At 41.2% G+C, this 22308-nt stretch overlaps 2 protein-coding genes across 2 annotated transcripts in view; both read left to right on the top strand.

Moving 5' to 3' along the window:
* LOC145397210 (uncharacterized) overlaps positions 1-21882 on the top strand; it is a 49533-nt gene extending 27651 nt beyond the window's left edge. Inside the window, exon 6 of the mRNA XM_080270404.1 lies at positions 21355-21882. Coding sequence (XP_080126530.1) covers positions 21355-21359 — 5 coding nt within the window. The 3' untranslated portion in view covers positions 21360-21882. The remainder of the gene's footprint in view (positions 1-21354) is intronic.
* On the top strand, positions 6445-20615 carry LOC145397236 (uncharacterized). The gene is made up of 4 exons (XM_080270431.1): positions 6445-6528; positions 10912-11009; positions 19116-19240; positions 20468-20615. The coding sequence occupies exons 1-4, from the start codon at positions 6477-6479 to the stop codon at positions 20613-20615; spliced, it is 423 nt and encodes a 140-aa protein (XP_080126557.1). The 5' UTR covers positions 6445-6476.
* Positions 21883-22308: the final 426 nt, after the last annotated feature.

Below are 22308 nucleotides of genomic sequence, written 5' to 3'. Positions count from 1 at the left end.
GATGTAGTTCGTCTGTGGTGATGCATGCGTAGTCGTCAAACATCCCAAAATGGATGATAAAAACAGATAATAAAAGGATCAAGAAGAGAGACAATGAAGCAATCACCTATGAAAGGGATTTTACCTATTACAGTGTTTCGTGGAGAGAGAGAGAGAGAGAGAGAGAGAGAGAGAGAGAGAGAGAGAGAGAGAGAGAGAGAGAGAAACGTTTTGCAGACGCTACGCACACTTGCTGAGCCAACATGTACACTGAAGAGCATGAGATTTATAAAACGGCAAATGTCCTGAGGGTAAACTTGGGAAAACTATGGCCCTCTGCTAGTTATTCTTTTTTTAATCATTTCATCATTAGCCATACATGTTACATAATACACATTATAGTCGCGGCGCGCGACTCTGAGGTTGTTATCGTGCCCTGGCAACCTATCATTCAAAAGTGCGTCTAATTTCGTGTATAATACTTATGAGACGCATGTGATTCGTGTATAATATGTTCGTATTTTATAATATTTGTGTATAATATATTCATGCATAATAATATAATTCGTGTATAATATGATACAAAATAGGACGCACATTTTGAATGATAGGTTGCCAGGGTACGATAATGACAGCCTCAGAGTCGTGCGCCGCGACTACAGTATCCTCTTGTATTAACTAGTGCAAACTATAGCCATTGTAAATGACAGAAATCATAAATCAGAGATTAACAAGGTGTATATCCATAGTAAATAATAAAGGAAAAGATGTTGCAGACTAGTTCAGCCACAATGTGATAACTTGTAACACGAGTACTTGAAAAACAAGGGGTCGATCCTTTGTTTTCAGGCCCGTAATATATCTCAGAACAGGCTGTACGGTCGTGGCAATCAACGTTATTCTTTACATACTGTTATGAACGCTAGAAAAGTCTTGTTTATATGCACAAACATTCTGCCACAAAAGCTTGCAGTTTATGTGACGACAAAAATCATAATGCAAGGAAAAATGGTTGAAGGCTGTGTATGTGTGTGTGTGTGTGTGTGTGTGTGTAGAAAGAGGTTTTAGAGAAGAATGGATAATGGGAAACTGAATTTAGCTGTAGCATCGTGAAATGTTAAGGAAAATGTAGGGTAGCAACATTCGGAATTCTCAGGTAGACAGAGGAACGGTCAGAATGGAAATGTTTCAGGGAGAAAATGAAAAGAAGCTCAAAGAAACACAAAGATATGATGAAGGTGTGGTGACAAATGAAATTAAAGGTTAAAACTTTAAAAATTAATTCACATAATGGAATCCAAACCCCCATTTTTTTATGGTGCTTTAGGTAACGCCTGTGGTTATTAGATATGGTTAGTCTGCATTCCACGATACAAGGTGCAGTCAGCAGGTATACAGGAAGGCCACATATGTTGTATCTTCGTATCGTGCGTCGTAAATTAGCGTCGGAAATTGGGAGTTTTCATTCCACTTCTCGATTTTAGGTTTAAACATTTGATCCTGTCTCTCACTGCGATGAAGGATTGCTTTCATTATTGTTAACTTCGGAGGATATCATTGAACCCAAATTATCCTTTTCCAACTGAAGTGTATAAAATTAGTCTCTTAAACCCTGTCGGGAAACTGGCGCTATGTATTTTATTTATTTTGCCACCAGATATTTTTTCACTTCACACACACACACACACACACACACACACACACACACACACAAATATTTCGCTTACTTTAATCTTGATATTTAGCTAAGGAGAGAGACTTCAAACTGACAGAGTCATTTACAGCCTTCATTTAATTCCATCCTACAGTAGTTAACAACTCTGGTTTAACATTATAGTCTGACAGTATAATGGATGAGTGAAAAAGAGGAGCAATCGTATACTTAATGCCATTGTGTCACTGTTGTGACAAGAGGTCTGTATATTTTCATTAAAGCAGAGAGTTTGTGCTTCGTCAGAGCTGATCCCTGATTCGTTTCGTTCATCCATTAATAACAGGAATATAAACCTTAAGTGTTTATAATGTAAGACTTAAACTGCCACGTTAATATGAATTAATGGACGTCCAAAACCACACACAACCTGTGTTAACGATAAACAACCGTATGTCCTAGTAGCACAAGGTCCAACTTGCAGTGCATATGTCACGAACAGCTTACAACAGGATAAAATAGTTGGCAGGTATACCGAAGTACTGTATGTTATTGATTTGTTGGTGCTTAATACAGAGGTGTATGATAATGTTAATATGATCAATACCTGTCGGATCATGTCATCATTATCATTGTTTATGTTGGTTAACAATGGATGGGAGTGGGGGACGACAGGGTATGACAGGAGACAGGAACCCAGAGAGAAGCGTGGTGGAGGTGGGAGTGAGAATGTATGAGAAAAGACATCGCATCTTTCAACACATGCTGTTCACTACGAGTATACTATACTTATAAGAATAGAAGATAAGTATATAGACAATAACACATAATACATTGGTCTTTTTTCATTTTCGTGCCTTTCTCATATGTTGTGGAAAACAGCATAGTATTACACATTAAATGTCTTTATATACTTACCCCTACTGGTTCTGATTGTCTATACCAAAAATCATGACACATTGTAACATCCAGCTTTGGCCGTTCCTCATCTATCCAACAACGTTTACACTGGGTTTGGGGGAGGGGCGGTGGGTGTGGCGTGTTAGATCGCCATGCGCTCACTGGCCGCGACTTCGGCTGCTAGGGGGTGAGAAATTAGTGCTTTCGTACGTATAGAAATCGGAATAAGTTCGTTTCCTTTCTCGTGGACTAAGGCGTTTGTACCACTGCACGGTGAACAGCTATCCCCTCCTACTCCCTTCCTCATAGTCCCATACTCCCACCCAAACCCCCACTTTTCTCTCCCACCCAATAACCCCACCCGGTACCCTCCATAGTCTAGCTCACAGCCAGCTGGGAGTTACTGTACTTCCTGCACCTCTCTAATTATGTGTAGTCCGAACAACTAACAAAGGAAGAGTACAGTATATATATATATATATATATATATATATATATATATATATATATATATATATATATATATATATATCATAAACCAAGTTAGGAAAAGGTATCATAAACCAAGTTAGGAAAAGGTTTACTACATCGTGAGAGAGGGAAAAAATAAATCCGCTGTGATTAAATATTTCGGTAGTAGCCACCTCTTTTACACACACACACACACACACACACACACACACACATACACATACACACACACACACACTACACACACACACACACGTATAGCGTACACTGGTGATCTACGACCATTGGGATATCGCACCTTATCAGTTACGGCGACGTTAATAATTTCTGTTGGTAAGGACAAGGGTGTGGGTGTGGGTGGAGCTGTTGCACAAAACCCAGAGTGGGTCCTTATCTGTTCTTCACACCTGCTGGCATAATTACCTTCCTCATATCATCACCAGCCAGGGTCACGCACAGACACCCTCCCGCTCGCTGCTCTAATTTTCCCTACATCGACCGTGTGCAGTGTTGCCAGTGTAGCCCATTTACCGCTAGATCAAGAAATAATTACCTCTAACTAGCAGAAAATATGACATCGAGTGACATGAATGCTAGCTATTTTCGCGGGAATTAGGCTAACCCTTGTTATCCTTTATTGTAGGGGATGCACCCATTTGTCTATAGAGATTCCAGCATTATATGCCATATAACAATAAAGGCGGTGGCTCAATCGGTAGAGAGGTGGCCTGCAGTCCTAACGGACCCGGGTTCAAATCCAGCTGGAGCAGGGAACAGTTTAAGGACTTTAATTTCATAAAAATCAGACTTTACTGATCTACTAGAAGACCCGCCGACATGTCGTAAAAGTACCCCCGCTAATACCAATACACCAGTCCTCTATGAGACAGCCCTAGCATGTATTCAATATGGACGGTGGGTGTTAGTGCCGAAGTGGTGACATGCAGAGGTGTGCGGTACATAGGAGGGCTACTGGACCTTGAAAGTAGGCTGTGAAGCCTATGGCCAGAGTCGGACACACACAAAAAAAAATCTAGTGATTTAGGGGACTAATCTAGCGGACTATTGTGTGTATGTATTGGTAACGCTGACTTTTTCAACAGCTGATGCCGTCCCACAAGCCCGAATCTCAATACCCCTGTCACTCCTCCCACCTCTGTCAGAGTAACAAATAACTTCCCAGTATATAAGATACGCGGTACGACTTCGTGGGATAAGAGACATGCCGTTCACGCGATATCCAGAACTGCTGCGACCACTGGGATATTGAAATAGATCTCCAGCGCCAGAAATTGCTCTTGGAATAGCCGATACACACTCTATATATATATATATATATATATATATATATATATATATATATATATATATGAGAGAGAGAGAGAGGAAGCGCGGGGGAGATGCACTAATTTAAAGTATAGTATTCGCCAAAAAACAGTGCATATAAGGATGACTACAGAGCTACATACAGATTTAATTACTACTGAAACTCGAAAGGTTCATACCGAAGCATTGTAAAGGGAGTACAGTTATCTCTCCCTCACAAAGATACCGAACCCACCCGCGTTAAGTTGAGTATCCCTATCGTTGGATCAGGCTCGGCAACATGACAAAGTTGCTCTCCGGGGGCAAACAGTTGGACTGAAGCCTCTGGGACTGAAGCCTTTGGGAAAGGAGATGCGTGGAAGATGGCTGTCGAAAGAGATGTTTATGATACTGTTTATTCTATTATTAGTTATTCGGACTACACGTAGTTAGAGAGGTGTAAGAAGTATAGCAACCCCTAGCTGGTTGTGAGCGAAAGTATGGAGGGTACCGGGTGGGGTTATGGGATGATAGAAAATAGTGGGGGGTTTGGGTGGGAGTACGGGACTATGAGGAAGGGAGGAGGGGATAGCTCTCCACCGTGCATTGGTACAAACACCTTAGTCCACGGAAAAGGAACTTATTCCGACGTCTGTTCATATATGACTCGGAGAACATAAACATTTATGATTTTGGTGAAGACTGATAGGAGCTGGGTTACATAAATTGCATAACAGTTCAATCATTCATTCATTCGCTTATACATTAAGACAGTAATCAGAAAAAAAGTAGGTAAAAAGAGAAAACAGGAACAGGATTAACGTAGGTGGGGAGAAAGCACGTGGGAGTCGGACATTAGTAAGATAACCTACGTCACTGACATGAAACACTTGCACACATCCCACCGCCTTGGATGGTTACCTCACTGCCATCTCGTCACCTTAAAAGACGCCTCTAACATCATCATCATCAGCGACAGAAAATAGATACATAGATCGACAGGCAGACAGACAAGGAAAGAGTGGGCATAAGAACGTGTGTATGTGAAAAATAGTTCCCACACACGTATACACCCGCTCATGCCAATCCAAGTGCTTACAGAGGTCAACAAGTGTTCAGCCCGGCAACTCAGATCAAGGTGTGTAGTCTGCCTAAGGAACTAGTTAGCGTCCCGTTATCAAATTAAGCGCGGTGTTTAATCTTAAGAAGCGGTACTGGCACCTGACGAAACCTGTTAATTACACCTGTTCCTCTCCATAAATTTGTTGAGTCACTACTGGAGCAATGACCTTTGGGGAGTTAAGGCAGATGTAGGGAAGGGATGATGGAGAGAGAGAGAGAGAGAGAGAGAGAGAGAGAGAGAAGGAAGGAAGGAAGAAGGAAGGGAAATATTAGAGAAAGCAGGAGTGAGGAGAAGAGAAGGATGAAGGAAGCGTACGTGAGAAAGAGTGGGTATCAACCTTGCCATCTCACACGCAAAGGTAAATATTATTCTTGCTTCAGCTGTGGATACACAAAAAATATTATTAAATCAGTTTATTATGTTTGATAGGGGCGATTAAGAGATATATCTAATGAGGTATCAAAAATTTTACCGTACATTGCAACACTGACGGCAGGCATCAAATTACCCACTACGCTAACCAGCCTTTACCCAATAAATTTTCTGGTCATGTTAATTGCCGAAACCGATATTTAGATATTTTTCTTAAGACCCAGGTATGAATAGTTTATCTGCACTGATTATTTCCACTTACTGCATCTTATGGCGATGCTTGTTGCCGATAGTGACTTTTTTTTATTGCTTCTAATGAGACCTAAATATGTGTGGGATTTTTCTCACGATAAGTTAAATGCTGCCTTTGAATCTTCATATCCGAAAGATTAACGTTCAGCCACTTTTTTTTTTATTGGTTTTTATAATCAGTAAGCTAAATATACCTGGTATCTCATCACGAAAAGTTAACTGCTCAGTGAATTCGCGTGTTAGACAAATTAACGTTCAACCTGCGTTTATTGATAAGGTTATGACTGTCAATGAATATACGTGCTTGAAAAATCAACGTTTAGCCAAAATTTATTAATACTAAAAAAGGAAACCTCCGAGTCTGAAATGAAAAACTCTACAACTCAGAGTTTGGGCGGTCTGATATAAGCAAGTCTGAGGCGGATGGAAGCTCACTTGCCAGCCAGAACGATATCCACTTTGCTCATCCACACAGGTGAGGGTTGAATGTATCCTTGCTTTTATCGGTCTGTTTTCATCTGATGGAACCTCTGGCCCAGCAAACACAAAATGCTTGGGCCATTATTGCTCCTATGCTGGCACTCCGACCTTTAATATTTAGGACAAGTGATGTAAACTCTGGCTTCCGATGTGGTCCGACTTATATCTGATATCCGTTTGCACCGCGGGATGTATCGGTACAATTCGTAATGGGCCAATGATGGAAGCCTTAATCGTGTCTTAATCGGGTGTAAGTAATCGGACCAATTTACAAGCAAGTGTGTCTGGATAGCTTGAAATTAACAGATCTTGAAACTGACTTTTTCTTCCTTTTAATGAATAACATCGTAAACTTTTAGCTTTTCAATGCTTCTTAAAAAATTATAATAATAATCGGGATTCGAACCTTTGTCCTCCGAACGCCTACCGTACTGTACAATCAACACATCCGGCAGGTGAATTAGTGAGTGGAGTCTCTCTTACCCAAGTGTTGCTATCTCAGTATCTCCTTATGTCCCGAATTGCTGCTAAGTGATGGAATGTCTGAAATGAAACAAAAATTAACTGCTTAGGGTGGGGCTCGAACCTGCGCCTCCAACACACCAGATTTGTGCATGATACCACTACGCCACGGACGACCTCCGTAATCAGTAGTGCAACTCTGACCGTTTTATGGACCCCGTTGTATATATTTTGTGTGTCTACCAATGCCCCTTTAATATTAATATTATCAGTTATGATCTAGTAAGCTGAAAACCAGTTCCACAAATACACTACCAAAAAATAAGACTTTTGTTTTATAAAAAGACAGTTGCCTGTGGAAAACTCCCGTCTCCGTCGAAATTACGGTATTATATAAAATATATTTAACTTATCAAATATATGAAAATGATCTGTGATGGATGATGTATAATTATATCACTCAGCTGTTAGCTGCTTGACTGGCGTGATCAGCAGTACATAGAATGGGTCAACAATTTATTACCATTCTTGACCCAGTTTTCGAAAAAAGTTATATTTATTTATCAGTCCAGTACTTGTTTTTACATCAATAGGCCCATTATATATATATATATATATATATGAAGCTCCCATCATATGCGAATCTTCTGTGGTACAGTGGTAAAGTGTGTGTTATCGTACACTGAAGAACGAGGGTTCGCGTCCCGCCAGGGTGACAAATTTTGGGAGCGTTCTTCAGGCCACATACTGCATTGTTGGACGCAAGGGGTGCTGTGGTTGAACCATTGTCGCATACTATGAAGTCTGCTTACACCCAGTCGGCTTGTGCGGCCCGATTACATTTGGTTCACAGACTACACACACATCCAAAGCCACTCCAACACTACAATTAAACTTACAAGCACTTCTCATCCTACGCAGAAGCCACTTGATAGAGATACATCGGCTGTATCGTCCCCACTTCGGTCAGGATAGGGTGGTCCTGCAGTGGACACTCAAACGGCTGATGAGATGAGATATACATATAAATGGCCTATTGATGTACAACATATATTGGACGGATATATATATATATATATAAAATAGGGCTATTGATGTACAACATGCATTCATGTATTGGACGATATATATATATATATATATATATATATATATATATATATATATACTGTATATATATATATATATATATATATATATATATATATATATAACCATTACTGCCAGGAATCCGTCCAGTGTATGGTTGCCGTTTCAGCCCAGTGTCGGGAAAACCTAAGCTTACTAATACCAATTCGGATCACTTCTAAAACAGCTCCAAGCTGGCGCAGGGGGCGGGGCATCGGAGTGACGTCACTGGCACGAAACCCCAGCAGCGCTCCCACTTCTGGGGATTTTGTCCCCAGATTGGAACTTTTTAGTGCATCTAGGGATAAATCTGGGGAAATGAGCTTTCTGGGGATTTTCTGGGGAATTCTGGTCATGCTTAGTGACAATTTAGGGATTTATGCCTAAAATGATTAATTCATTTCCACTGAAGGGTAGCACATTTATGGGAGGGAGGCGATCGCCCAAGAGTTTAGTGGTCAGCTGTTTTGTGAGCTATATTTTTTATCGAGAATTTTCATTGGCTAATGAAGTCAAACATTTTGACATCTCAGCCAATCACAGTCCATCTCTGTTCTCGGCTCGGCCTCGGTGCCGGTTTGTTTACATTGATCCTCCACATGTTGGACTCCGTCATGCGCTGAGTAAGAGCATGATTTATTATTGATATTATTTTGAGTTATCATCAAATATAGCTTCATATCAGTCCTGCATAAAAGTGAATAGAGCTTGTATGTTAAGTGTACTTGTAACAGGATGTCATGTGGTAATAGGATATCATGAAATAAACCCACGTTAAAATGAAAGGTGTACTGTACAGCCATACACCGTTTCTACCCGGCTTGGGGTCCCTCTCCAGGTAGGCTAGTGACAAACTAAGTACAAAAACAGCGTATATATAATAGGAATGGGTAGATGGGGGGAGTAGAGAGTAAGGGAGGAGTGGTGGCGGCCGTTAGCAGTTGCTTTGAAAGCACACAGTGGATATTATATTTGTATTATTATGTATCTGATGATAGAATGAGCTGAAACGAAAATTACATTCGTTTCCGTATTTTTTTTTTTTTCCGTGAGGTACGGTGCATACAAAAACAAATTATTGGAATGCCTGGGTAATATATCGTGTCGACAGCCCATTCTTCTATCAAAGAAAATGGATTTAGCATCCCATTTTCTTCTATGAACTTAATTTGGTCATCTATACCAAAATGAAACTTTTCATATTTCTTGAGAACATAAAGGGCTTTTTTTTTTTCTTTCTTTGTTCTTTAAGGTCAGAAAACAATGCTTTATTTTCTTTTACTTATACCTAAGCTATGTAAACCAAAAGATTACTGTATAATGAAAAATGAATCTCATAAGTATAAACCACCCATTTCGTCTTATGATTAAAAAAAAAAAATGATTTTCTTAAGTACATTTAAATATATAATTTTAATCTGGGGACTTTTTGTCCAATCTGGGGATTTTTCATCCCAAGTCTAGGGAATTACTGATCTCCTCTTGTGAGAGCCCTGAACCCCAGTTTAGTGGACTCCTGACCATGGTGGTGAGTGGATGTTAGCACTACTCACCAGATCATGACATTTTCAAACCGGAGAAGTAAGGGAAGGGACTGAAATGTGTGAGGGAAGGTGTGGGGGTGTCAGGGAGGATATGAGGGTGTGAAGGAAGGTGTGGGGTGTCAGGGAGGATATGATAGTGTTAGGGATGGTGTGGTGTGTGAGGGAAGGTGTGGGGTGTGAGGGAGGATATGATAGTGTTAGGGATGGTGTGGTGTGTGAGGGAAGGTGTGGGGGTGTGATGGAAGGTGCAGGAGTGTGAGGGAACCTACTGCAATATTATAGGGTAAAACAAGTCCATGCTTCTTCCCCTTCTTCGTTTTCCCTTATTATTAATGTTTTATTTGAGTCTTCCTTTTTATACATTTTCTGTTACTTAAGCCAACTGACGTCACACACAAGCCACGCCTCCCTATGCCCTGAGGGAAAGTGATCTGAACTGGTATTAATAGACTTAGGGGAAAAGAATGTTATTTATATATCGACCCAACACAAGTTTTACATAAATTGGCCCGATGTAAACAGAATATTATGGCCAGTAATCGGTCCAACGCATGGTTGCCGTTTCAGTCCAGTGTCGAAAAACAAGTTTTATTTATATATCGGCCCAACACAAGTTTTACCTCAATTGGCCCGATAAAAACAGAATATTACGGGCAGGAATCGGTCCAGTGTTGTTGATGTTCCGTTATATGCCAGTGGTGGCCTGTCATTTCAGTGTTTGCTGGGGCCAAGCAGTTTGTTATTTTATTTTTATTTTTATTTTTTTTTTTGGGGGGGGACTGCTCTTGGTTGTCTTACATTTTTTAGACATTCTGTGATCGAAGGTATGGATTCCAGTGTGGTAAATAGTGTGAGTTTCGATCTTTTATAGTGTGTAAACATAAAGACTTGAAGAGGGAGTCTTTTTTTTTTTTTTTTTTAAAGAATTAAATGTATCTTCAAAGCATCACTTCGAGGAAGAATAGCCAAATGGAAGGCGACATGGAGGCGATTTGTTTGTGGCCACCCCTTGCCCTGATTCTGTAAAGAGTGGCCACAAACAGTCTCCTTGTTATCCTGTTCTGTGTCATTTGGCTGTCCTTGCTCCAACTCACACCTCTCATATAGCTGTCCACTCCATCCTTCCAACTCCTCCTTGGTCTCCCCCTTCTCCTCTCCCCGTCCATCTCATTCACATACAGTACTCTTTTAGTCTGTCTGATTCTCCATTCTCCACCTATTATGCCACCCTTATTTCATTTCAGAGTTGGTCAACAATCAGCACAGCAAAAAGGCAGCCCAAACCGCCAAGATGAAAGTGCTTCTCTGTCTGACCGTCTTGTTGGGAGTATCTCAGGCTGCGGTGAGTCTTGCACACACACACACACAGACACACACACACACACACAAATATAGGCATTACATCACTTGGGCTGTCACAAGCATCACTCACTACAAACGCTCCCATTCTTTCCCATTCGTGTTTTGCCAGCCTGAGGAAAGGTTAATTCTGGCTACCACTCCCCCTCCAAGGCTATAGTCAAGATCTGCAGTGAATCTTCTTATGATTTATTAACAGGTATAGTCAGTGGCGCAGCCACGATTTGTCCAAGGGGTGGGGAGTAACCTGCCCCCTGTGACGAGTAAAATCGTATGGCGTTAGCCAGAGATCCAGAGAAAAATACCAAGTGCGTCTACGTGGCTAAGAGGGTAAAGGAGATAGTTCTTAACCTGTAAGGCCAAAAATGACCTAAATAATAATGTTTTACTCACTTCTCTGGAGATGATTATAAAAGTCCAGAAAAGGGCCAATTATATCCACTGACCGTCAATGCGTCCAAAAAGGCTGGTGGAAGTGGAAACTGAACTAAAGACGGGACGGGACCCGGTGTAGCACGAATTCCTGACTCCTTGCGTTCATTTTGCATGTGCCGAGCGTACGCCGTCGGCTGCCAGACACATGCCAGACGTACAACTCATTCACACTAACTCTGGAGAGGAACTTGTAACTGGCTATTTCGTCTCTCCGTGAATTCGGGCTAGGGAATTTCACCCACGATAATGTCGACTAATATATATTGCTAAGCCCCATCATTTTTATAATTTTAGAATCTTGATCTCATGTTTAGTCTCTCTTAGTCGTAATGTATGATAGACGTTATTGTACAGTCGTGGTCTTAAACATCTATTTTCCTGTACCCCGTGCCTCAGGCTGGCTCACATACAGTATGCTCGGCAAGTCATACTGGAGTAAGAGGGGCTGAGAGGGAGGAGCCAGAGAGAAGGAAAAGTGGGAGGAGGGACGAGTGAAGGTTTGGAGGTGAAGTGAGAGTTGGTAGGTGAGAAAGAGATGCGAAGTGATTGCCACATAATTTGTCTATTTTCTTTCATTCAGGGTATCATATGAGGCCCTTATTAACATGGTTCGTCAAGCACCGAAAATAAAAAATGGAGAAAAACGCAATCAAAGTTTCGCGACTTTCAAAATGCCATATCTCGGTAGCCAGCAAAGATATCTGAGTGATTATTTATTTATTTTGTTTTGTAGCTTTATGTATGTCCTTTAATGTCATTATAATCATACAATGGCATATTGAAAGCTGAAACAGTGATTGCGTTTTTTGTCGACCCCTGTCTCAAACAACACCATACTGTACTAAAATGGTTAATAACACCTACAGTGTTAGTGATATCGCTATTATTTTCATGTATGTTTAAGTTAAAGACATATACATAAGTGCCAGCATATCATAACTTTGTAAAGAAAACCATATTTCACTGTGGGCAAGGTAAAACCATAGTCAGGATACCAGTACTCCAGGCCGCAATTCCTCCTCATCTTGGCAACATTCTGCTTCCACTTCTCAGGATGGCGGCCTCCCTTCCTCTGGATGGTCCTGCATCATCACTGGTGTAATACCAGGAAATGTTATCCCACCAGGTTGACACCAGTGTAACGGTAGGAATTTCTATTCTCACCGTTATTGTTCATCCAGTGTAATGATAGTGATATTTATATTCTTACCTGTTGTGGGTACGGATCAGTTCATCCGTGGGTATACAAGTGGTACTCGACTTAGTATAACAGTTTATAGTAAATGTTTATGCAAAGAAAGAATTGTGGTAGCGTTTACAGTTTTTGGCCGAGTTTAGATTTAATCAGTACCACGGGTGGTCGTCCTTCCCTCAGCGAAGGAATCTTGAATTGGAAGGGGAGTGAATTTGGCTTGAGGATATAATTTCCTGGATTAGGTACACTAATAAAGAAAAGAAAATGATATATATTTTTACTCTACTTAAATAATTCTGTTAATTTCCACAAAACATTTTTTTAATTACATGACCCTTTTTAGTATGAGAGAAGATTGTATATGTTACCAAGGTTTTTGGGTGGTCATTCCTCTAACATTATTACCAGACGTAAACAATTTGATACACACGAGGTATGGAGTTGTTGTTCTTTACTTTCCTTTTGACCGTTACTCTTGGACTCAACAATAGCCTCAAGACCGGGACCTTTTTACGGGCATGAATTGTTTGTTCGGGCTGGCATAGCCTCGAACCAATAAGAATGATTATCTGTGTTCATCTTTCATCCATTTAATATATTCTCCTCATGTAATTTTCTCGATTCCCACATCGTCAGTATTATTTACAGTTCATGATCGACAATGTTATATAGTTACTAGAAATACATAATCTCTCGGGCTTGCCTAGCCTCGAGGAATAATTAAAAAAAAAAGAAATATAATTACCAAGAATACCCAATCATTCGGGCTTGTTTAGCCTCGAAGTACAATTCAAATATCACATTAATGCTCACAATTACTAAGTTCCTTTCCACGCTCCTGATTTTTCTAAAACATTAATATTAAAGAAAGAGGACGGTTACTGAATTTGAATTTCACCTTTCCGTTAAAAATCATAACACTTTTAAATTTCTACTCCTTATCTACAAAAAAAGAAGTTCACTTGATAGGATCATTAATACCATATCAACTACTTTCGGTTTGTAAAATAACTCGTGGGTAGTGTAAGTGTGTATGTAAGAGTCTACGGGCAATACCACGAGAAGGCCTCGTGCACACTTTGACGTCGCCGGTGTCTGGGGACTGAACGAACGTCCATTAGATACGACGTCTGGGGCTCGAGTGACTACGTTGGGCAGCCACTGCTTAGTCAAATGAGATGGTGTTTTTGAAATATGGAGGGTCTCAATTCTCTTTACAATTTATTTAGCAGTGTACACATGACGCCAAGACTTTTGATTGAATTGGGGAAAATTTGGGATTTATTCCTCACTAAATTTAGATACTGATTCTATCACTATCTCAATTTGAATCTGAGAGCAGCTCATGCCATCTAGTGACGGCCAAGATAAACGGGACTTTAAATCCTCACAAATGACATTATTTAGGCCTTTTGGACTGTCAATCTTACATATTTGGGTTCTAGCAGCTTCATTAGCAAACATTTCACAACTAGGTTACAGAAAGAATTGTATATTCATCATTATTCTGTTTAAGGTTTAAACTCGGCGCCCGGCAACGACGCACAAAGGAAGGGGATAAGCTGCTCGCATATGTCTTTCATTACTCGGCCAGATGGGGAATTCCCATAGCTCAACATCCACAATTACATCACCCACTGCATAGATACAGAGATACATACATGTAAAAATAAAGTTAACCCTACACTAATCATTAACATATGAATTACTACTTCGAGTAGGAACTTATAAACTAATATTCAGGTTACACCCTATCTAACTTAAAATTACAGTACTACTAAACACATACATGAATGTCAAATGTGTGGCACTACACTGGCACTACTGGTATCCGCCATAATAACAGGGAATGCCGATTTCCCACGAAAATATCGCTCAAAATCAGGGAAGCGAAGCTGTGAGTACATCCAGGGCTGGGTGTAAACACGGAACTGAAGACCGCGCCGTCTCACGCAGTCTGTGATTGGCCGAGAGAAGCCTACACGGTACACAACGCGGCACGCCATTGGCTCGTTCAGCCAGTCATGGCGGCCTTTGACGTCAAGGCGCTTAGCCAAATCTGTGGCTAACAATCAGAACTCTGGGGAGTGGCGAGACGGTAGTGACAGTAAAAAATGTGCCTGTATTGGATTTTCGACCTTATGACCGTTGGTATGGTTAGTCCAGCCTTCTGTCTCGATGATGGAGACTGCCTGCTGAATCATGTCCCACTAGCATAGCAACCATACCATTCATTGGGGCGACGGTAGCCAAGTGTGTAGAAAAGAAAGGGGGTGAGGTTGCGATACGGACCACCACTACCTTTATAGAAATGCTATTTTCGACCTTCTGCTGGCTGCATAACCAAACTGTGTTCCACAGGATACTAGGATTGTGTCATTTTGGCCATGATGTATTTAACTCAATTTTGAGAAAAGTGGCACATGACCTACTCTGTGAATAGGGGCCTCATATAAAGAAGTTAATATTCGGTAGATAAAGCTGCATTACACCTTGTATCGCGGCGACAGATAACATGCTTTAGGTAGGTGGTGATAGGAAGGGCTGGCTCGTGAGTGAAATATACTGTACTGTATATACTTGACAAATGACAGACTAAACATCAGTGCGGTGCCAGATCTTTTGTGTTTATCCGCATATTTTGACTTTGGATGCAGAATGGAATCTGGGTGGCTTTGACTTCTGTAAAGTTTGTGCAAGAAAAGTGCTCTACCCTTTCATGTAATTAATTTTTGGAAATAAATATCATATACAACCTTTGACATGGCTGTGTTCACAGTGAATATGATCATTTCAGTATACACTTCCTCCATACAGTCACAATTATGTTAACTATTTTACCATCATCCACTCACTTGATGTAGTGCTGCCTACTTCTTCCTTAGCCTTTATCATTCTTTTTCTGTGCCTGCCCTCCTCTTCCTATTTCTCCCATCTTCCCTGTCACTACTTAATGCTTTTCTTTCCATTACAGGTGACTTTACATTGAGTGACAAGCCAAATGGTTTCCTGTAAGCCAAGAAACCATTTGCAACGCTGAGTGGTAACCATATAACTAAACCATACGTGCTGCCTATGTGTCAAGTGGGTTGGTGGAGGGTTAGTGCCCCTCCCTATAAAACAAATAACTCAGAGTCAAATGGCCACCCCGTATGGGATTATGGCGTCTGGCAATAGATAGATAGATAGATAGTATATGAAAAGTTTATTTAAAATAATTTTGCATAAAAGGTAAATAAATTTGATGTCTATGGACATAGGATATAATAAATGTATCTCTTATAATCTGTTAGAAGGAAAATTAAACCAAACCCTACCCAAACCCCCATAACATATCTGTGTCAATGTTAACAGACACTGGTCAAGCGAAACTAACTAGGAAAGCCTTAGTAAATAGTCCAGTGACCTCCTGCCTCAATCTCTCGCAGTCTTCGCGTCACTGAGGAAACAATGTTGTTGATGGTTTGCTGGTTTTTTCTGAACTACTCCCACTCACCCTTGGTGTGCTGGAGGAGGCGAGCCGTGTCCTCCCGTTTGTTGGCTTCCATGCGTTGACAATGTGGGCCCACACAATCTCGATGGCTCTGCACTAATAATTGATCTGTCACGTCAGTATATTCCTCTCACGAGCCAGCCCTTGATATCACCACCTATCAAGAGCTTGTTATCTGATGCCGCTATACAAGGTATAATGCAGCTTTATCTACCGAATATTAACTCCCTTACAGTTTATCCTGCCCTGAATGAAAGAAAATAGACAAATTATGTGGCCACCACAGTGCACATCATTCTCTCTCCCATACCTACCCTCCCTCCCCTCCCTCACTCCACCCCAGCACCACCGCTTGTCCCCTCACTCACCTTCCCTTCTCTCTCTGGCCCCTCCCTCTCACTTCAGTGTGACTTGCCGTGCATAAAGGAGCCAGCCTGAGGGACGGGGTACCGGACGATAGGTGATTATTTATGACCACGACTGTACGTGTGGAATTGCGCCAATACAACTGTTGAAACATGGAACTGTATGAAATAATATCACTGATATTTCCATGTTATTTCCACGAATGGGTGGAAACAGTGGTGGTTGCCCATGATGCTAGGCGCTATTTGGAATCTCGACCTCAGAGTCAAAAGGGGGAAATGGCATCGTGGCCCCCCCCCTCCCCCTGGCTGTGCCACTGGGTAATGTTTTTGTCATTACTAGCGGTTCTTGTTCAGTTCAGAGATAAATTGTATCTAGTTACGTTCTTGATTAATAGATTGAACTCAGACCAACTTCCGTAGTCTGACCTCAGGGCGCGTCCACACGTGTACTCAAACATATGTTGGCAACACAGCTAGCAACATGCTCGGGAACATGTTTGCAGCAGTATTTGTACAGATGTATGCAAACATGTTTCAGTGCAGCTTCGAACGCTATCACCAGAGGTGATGGGATAAGTGTGCCTATACGAGGCAGTTGAGACTTCATGATCTTGCCAACATGATCTGGACGCTGCTGTTCCCAGCATGTTTGCAGCGTGTTCGTTACTGTGTTGCTTACATGTTGCCAACACTTGTTTGAGCACATGTGTGGATGCGCCCTTAGAGGTGAATTCTAGAGTTACTTATATTTATTCATTTTTTCATATATTTATTACCTTGTTCAATTCAGAGATAAACTGGGTCTAGTTACAAGTACACATCATGATGAATAGTTTGAACTGAAAAAATGAACACGATATTTTGATATTACATTTGCATTTTGGAGTTACTCATTTATGTATTTGTTTATTATATTTTATTAACTGAACATAGAGAGTGGAAGTAATGCGAATATAGGTGGCTGGGGAATGGCTGGGAGAAGGAGGGAGGTGAGAAGACAGGAAGAAATCAGTAGGACTGAAGTTGTGGAAGCAATGAAGAAAGACAAATTGGGGAAAGCCCCAGGAATTGATGGAGTCTGTGGTGAAATGCTGAATCATGGGGGAGAGATAGTAGTAGAATGGATGTGGAAGACGTGCAGATTGGCCTGGGAGGAAAGTAGAGTCCCAGAGGATTGGAAATCAGGTATAATTATTCCCTTGTACAAAGGAAAAGGGGAAAAAGAAGTGTGTGGTAATCATAGGGGCATTTGTCATCTTAGTGTAATAGTAAAAGTATATGGTAGGATACTTATTGACAGAGTCAGGAAAATAACAGAGGAATTAGTTGGAGAAGAACAGGGAGGCTTTAGGAAGGGAAGAGGTTGTGTAGATCAGATATTCATTCTTAGATCTTTAGTGGAAAAGTTTCTAGAGAAGGGAAAGAAGTTGTATGCGGCTTTCATGGATTTGGAGAAAGCATATGACAGGGTGGATAGACAAGGATTGTGGAAAGTATTAAGAATATATGGAGTAGATGGGAAGTTGTCGAATGCTGTGAAGAGTATGTATGATGGTGCTAAGGCTGCAGTGCGTGTGGATGGTGGTGAACTGAGTGAATTTTTCTCTTTGAAGGTTAGGTTGAAACAGGTATGTGTCATGTCTCCATGGTTGTTCAATCTGTACATGGATAGGGTAATAAAAGAGATACAAGGTAGAGCAGTGGATGTTGGAGTGGCCCTAGTGAGAAAGGTTAGTGTTTGGAAACTCCTTGTACTGTTGTTTGCAGATGATACTGTGTTGTTAAGTGAAGAAGAAGGAGAGCTGCAAGGCTTGGGGGATGAGTTTGGGAGAGTGTGTAAGAAACGGAATCTAATGGTGGATATAGGAAAGAGTAAAGTGATGGTCTTTGAGAGAGGTGAAGTCAGTGTATGTACAGTGAGGTTGGATGGTGAGGAAACAGATAATGTGAGTACGTTTAAGTACTTGGGGAGTGTGATGAGTAAGGATGGAAGTTTGGAGGGTGAAGTGCCTTAAAGGGTACAACAAGGAAGAAAGGTTGCCGGTTCCTTGAAATGAGTGGTAAGAAACAGGGAAGTGAGCATGGAAGTAAAAAAATTACATGACAATATTGTGATACCAACTCTAACGTATGGAAGTGAAGCTTGGACGTTGTTGGAAGGACACAAGTCAAGAGTGAGAGCAGTGGAAATGAGTTATTTAAGAGAAGCCTGTGGAGTCACATGGAGAAAAAGGCTGACAAATGAGGATATAAAGGAGCGTTGTGGTGTGGATGTGGATGTGATAGGAAGCTTTAGGAGGAGCACACTGAGGTGGTTTGGCCATGTGGAGAGGATGGAGGGTGGGAGACTGACGAGGAGAGTGTATGTGAGTGAGGTGGAGGGGGGGGAGAGGGAGGGGGAGGCCGAGGATGAGATGGAGGGATGAGGTGGAGAGGTATATGAAGGAGGGGGTGTGAGTTGGGAGCAGGGCAGTGAAATCGTGGAGGACAGGGCGATGTGGAAGAGATTTGTTTGTGGCCACCCCGTACGGGATTAAGGCGTCTGGCAATAGATAGATAGATAGATTTACTTCGATAACGCATACTTTTGTGTCGCAGAATCTTATGACAAAGAAACAAGGGAATACCCAGGAGGATGACGGCACTCAGCTGCAACTTGAAGAAAGGCAGGTCGATATCTTAAACCCGGACATCATACTCCCACCGAATTGCATCGCCGGACCGTAAGTGACATTAAGCTCTTGGTGGCACAGGAAGTGTCGTTGCACATGTTCTTAAGCGATTTATTTTGCATATTAGACATTACTCGTCTTGGATGCTATGACAAAGGGCGAGTGATATTCGGATTCTAGTACATACGTAGCCTACCAGATAAATGTGAGATATTATGGGACTTAGCCAGTGAAGAGCCCTGGCCCGTATTCTCGTCGGTTAAGGAAGCTCCCTAACACCTCTTCCTTAGCGATTTAATTTGAATACAGCTGGTTAATATTTTTTTATATGTCATTTATGCAGAGTATGGCGATATTGGAAGGATTTACATCACAGAAAAGGACGGTACGGCGAAATAAATGAAAACAATAAGTCGCTTAGGAAAAGTGTTGGGGAGCTTCCTTACCAACGAGAATTTGACCCTTGTGTGTGAAATCTTATGCAGCTAAAGTGAAGCCTCATACAGAGCTTCACTTGCACCTTTCATGTGATTAGCCTTAGGGTGGGACTGACTGACTAGGGAAGGGAATGGAAGGGCAGGTAGGGAGGGTAAAAGACGGGAGGGCAGGCTAGGGGAGGTTAGGGCAGGGGAGGGAAAGGTATTAGAAGGGCAGGGTAGGGGAGAACAGAGGAGGAGAGGGCAAGGCGGGGGAGGGCAGCACTTCAGGAGACACTCCCACATCAAAAACTACATCATCAGGTTCAAGGACTCAGTAATTACTCAATCCACTGAGCCAGAGAGCATCGTTTTGCATTTTATTCGAACCATCTCACGATTTCCTTTAACTTATGATGGACATTTGGAAATGGGAGTTTAGATACGGCATTAATATATTTCTTCAGTATGAGACGCCTTTCCTAAGATCAGTAAAATCATCAGTTAGCAGCAAGAATAGACTGAACAGCATATCATCCTGGTTGAGGGGGTTCGCAGTTTGTCTTTCAACTCAACTTGAAAGGTTTTATTGTGCTGGAGCCACTGAGCAGTAGTATCATTGTGTCTGAGCCCCTCCCCCTTAGCTCACAAGTCACAACTAAACTGTCTGAAAGTACACACTAACTATTCACGTAGGCAACCCAGCATTCCTCTCAGCTCGGTAAATCAGAGTATGATATAGCCAACAGACAATGTTATCTTCATGCCGAATCCCCCACTTCGAAATGCCTTTACTAAGATGAATAAAAAAAAACTCATAACTATGCACATAAGTAATCCAACCTTCCTCTCAACTCTGCAGGGTTACATTGTGTTCCTGTGTAGGTGGGGTGTGCTATCCTCTTTGGTTTAAGCCGGACGTTAATGATGTGAACTGCTTGTATTCGGCAACGCGAATACCCTGTGGCTCCCCTGGCTGTGTCTGCTACCTTTGTTCGCCCCCCGGATAGGTGAGCACTAACTCCTTAGTGTGTGTGTGTGTGTGTGTGTGTGTCTCTCTCTCTCTCTCTCTCTCTCTCTCTCTCTCTCTCATGCTGTACATAGTTTTTATGTGAGAAGTGTACCTACACGTGTGTATAGATGTATCTCTGCCTTAAAAGTATCATCCTCAGTCAGAAAGAAGATAGCCTACTCTTTCTTGCTACAGAATGTCCGCCAGGTCAACTGTGTCCTCTTAAAGCTGGTAAGAAGTAAGACCCTCCCCTGTCCTAATGTCCAGGTGGCAGTGACTTGTAAGCACAGTAATCATTTTTCTTCTTTAAGATGACAAAGAATTCTCCCACACCAATGTGGGAATATAACTAGAAGACTACATTATTTTTAATCGTGCACAATATTGTTGTTTTTCTGGCCCATGGCACATCTAAAATGTAAATTCAGTGGACTGCAGCCTTAAACTGCCCTTCTTCAGTCCACCATCCTCCTTTTGGGAGGATGGGGAAGATGTTAAGGGACATTTGCATAACCAGGCAGTATAGCTACATAGTTCTTCAGGATCTGCCACATTAAACAACCACTAGTGTCTGTCTTTAGAAACCCTTTCACTACTAGGGTACTCTCCTAAGCTGAATGTAAGGTTCTGGAAAAAAAAAAATAATGTCCTCGGGCAGAATGAGTTAATATTATAGTACAAATCAAATGGTAAACTTAATTATCTTTGGTATTAAATTAGACTACTTCCGATTACAGAATGACAGCTGTTGTCATTGAAGGCTTGGACACCACGTCACTGGACATCGATACGAACCCAATCACTGAACATGGATAATGGATATTGACCTAATCACTAAACTCAAATACAGACTTCTGACCTCTTCACAGTTGTACTACTCTTCCATAAATGCATAACTGGCACTTCAGGAATTTTTGTTAAATTTTTGAAAAAGAAATTTTATCTAACAGGGCCATTGTTTAGCTTTCATTAGTTGCTTTTTGCTTGTATACATCCAGGTACCTATAAGTTTCTGTTGGCAATTTCTATAATGTTATCACAGCTATTATTTTCGACCAATATACCATATATTTAAAAAATTAAAAAAAAAAAAAAAGCCCATTCACTACAAGTCTGTCTCTCTTAATATTGTTGATAAGCTTTAATCTGATATTATCCAGAAAACCATTCAGAACATAAGCTAAGTAATTTTCGGTGTAAGATTTTATAGAGCTACAGCAACAGTTATAAGTTTCAGCATTTGATGGTAAGTCATTCTTCCAAACCATTACTAATGTTAAAAAAAAGTACATGTAAAGAAACTAAAGGGGAGGGGGGGAGACAAAGGGTGGCTTGGTTGAGAACAAAAGAACTAATAAGAATCCTGTGTGGATGAAATTAGCGAGATGCACAGGACATAAAGCACACATGAATCATCAGTCAGTATTTACACTTATAAAAAAATCTTTCAATTTCCAGTGCAAATACTTTTTCCTTTTCCCTACAGTTTCAGTTGGCTATGATGTGAAAGTAAAGCCATAATCATTTAAACTATCTGTAGAACCAGCTCAGTGCAGACCTTGTTATACCATCACAAGATAAAGTTTGCCTGCTCTTCTACAGCGTGTACTTCACACTTAGAGAATGTCTATTATTTTCTTCCCTAGCACATCATAGAAAAACGAAATCCATGGGCAGAGAAGCACGCGCGA

Source organism: Coenobita brevimanus, chromosome 40, assembly GCF_032717465.1.
Source record: "Coenobita brevimanus isolate Jiangsu-jjx chromosome 40, ASM3271746v2, whole genome shotgun sequence".
Classification (NCBI taxonomy): domain Eukaryota; kingdom Metazoa; phylum Arthropoda; class Malacostraca; order Decapoda; family Coenobitidae; genus Coenobita; species Coenobita brevimanus.
The sequence above is the reverse complement of the archived record's forward strand: the minus strand, read 5'-3'. Positions and strand labels throughout refer to the sequence as shown.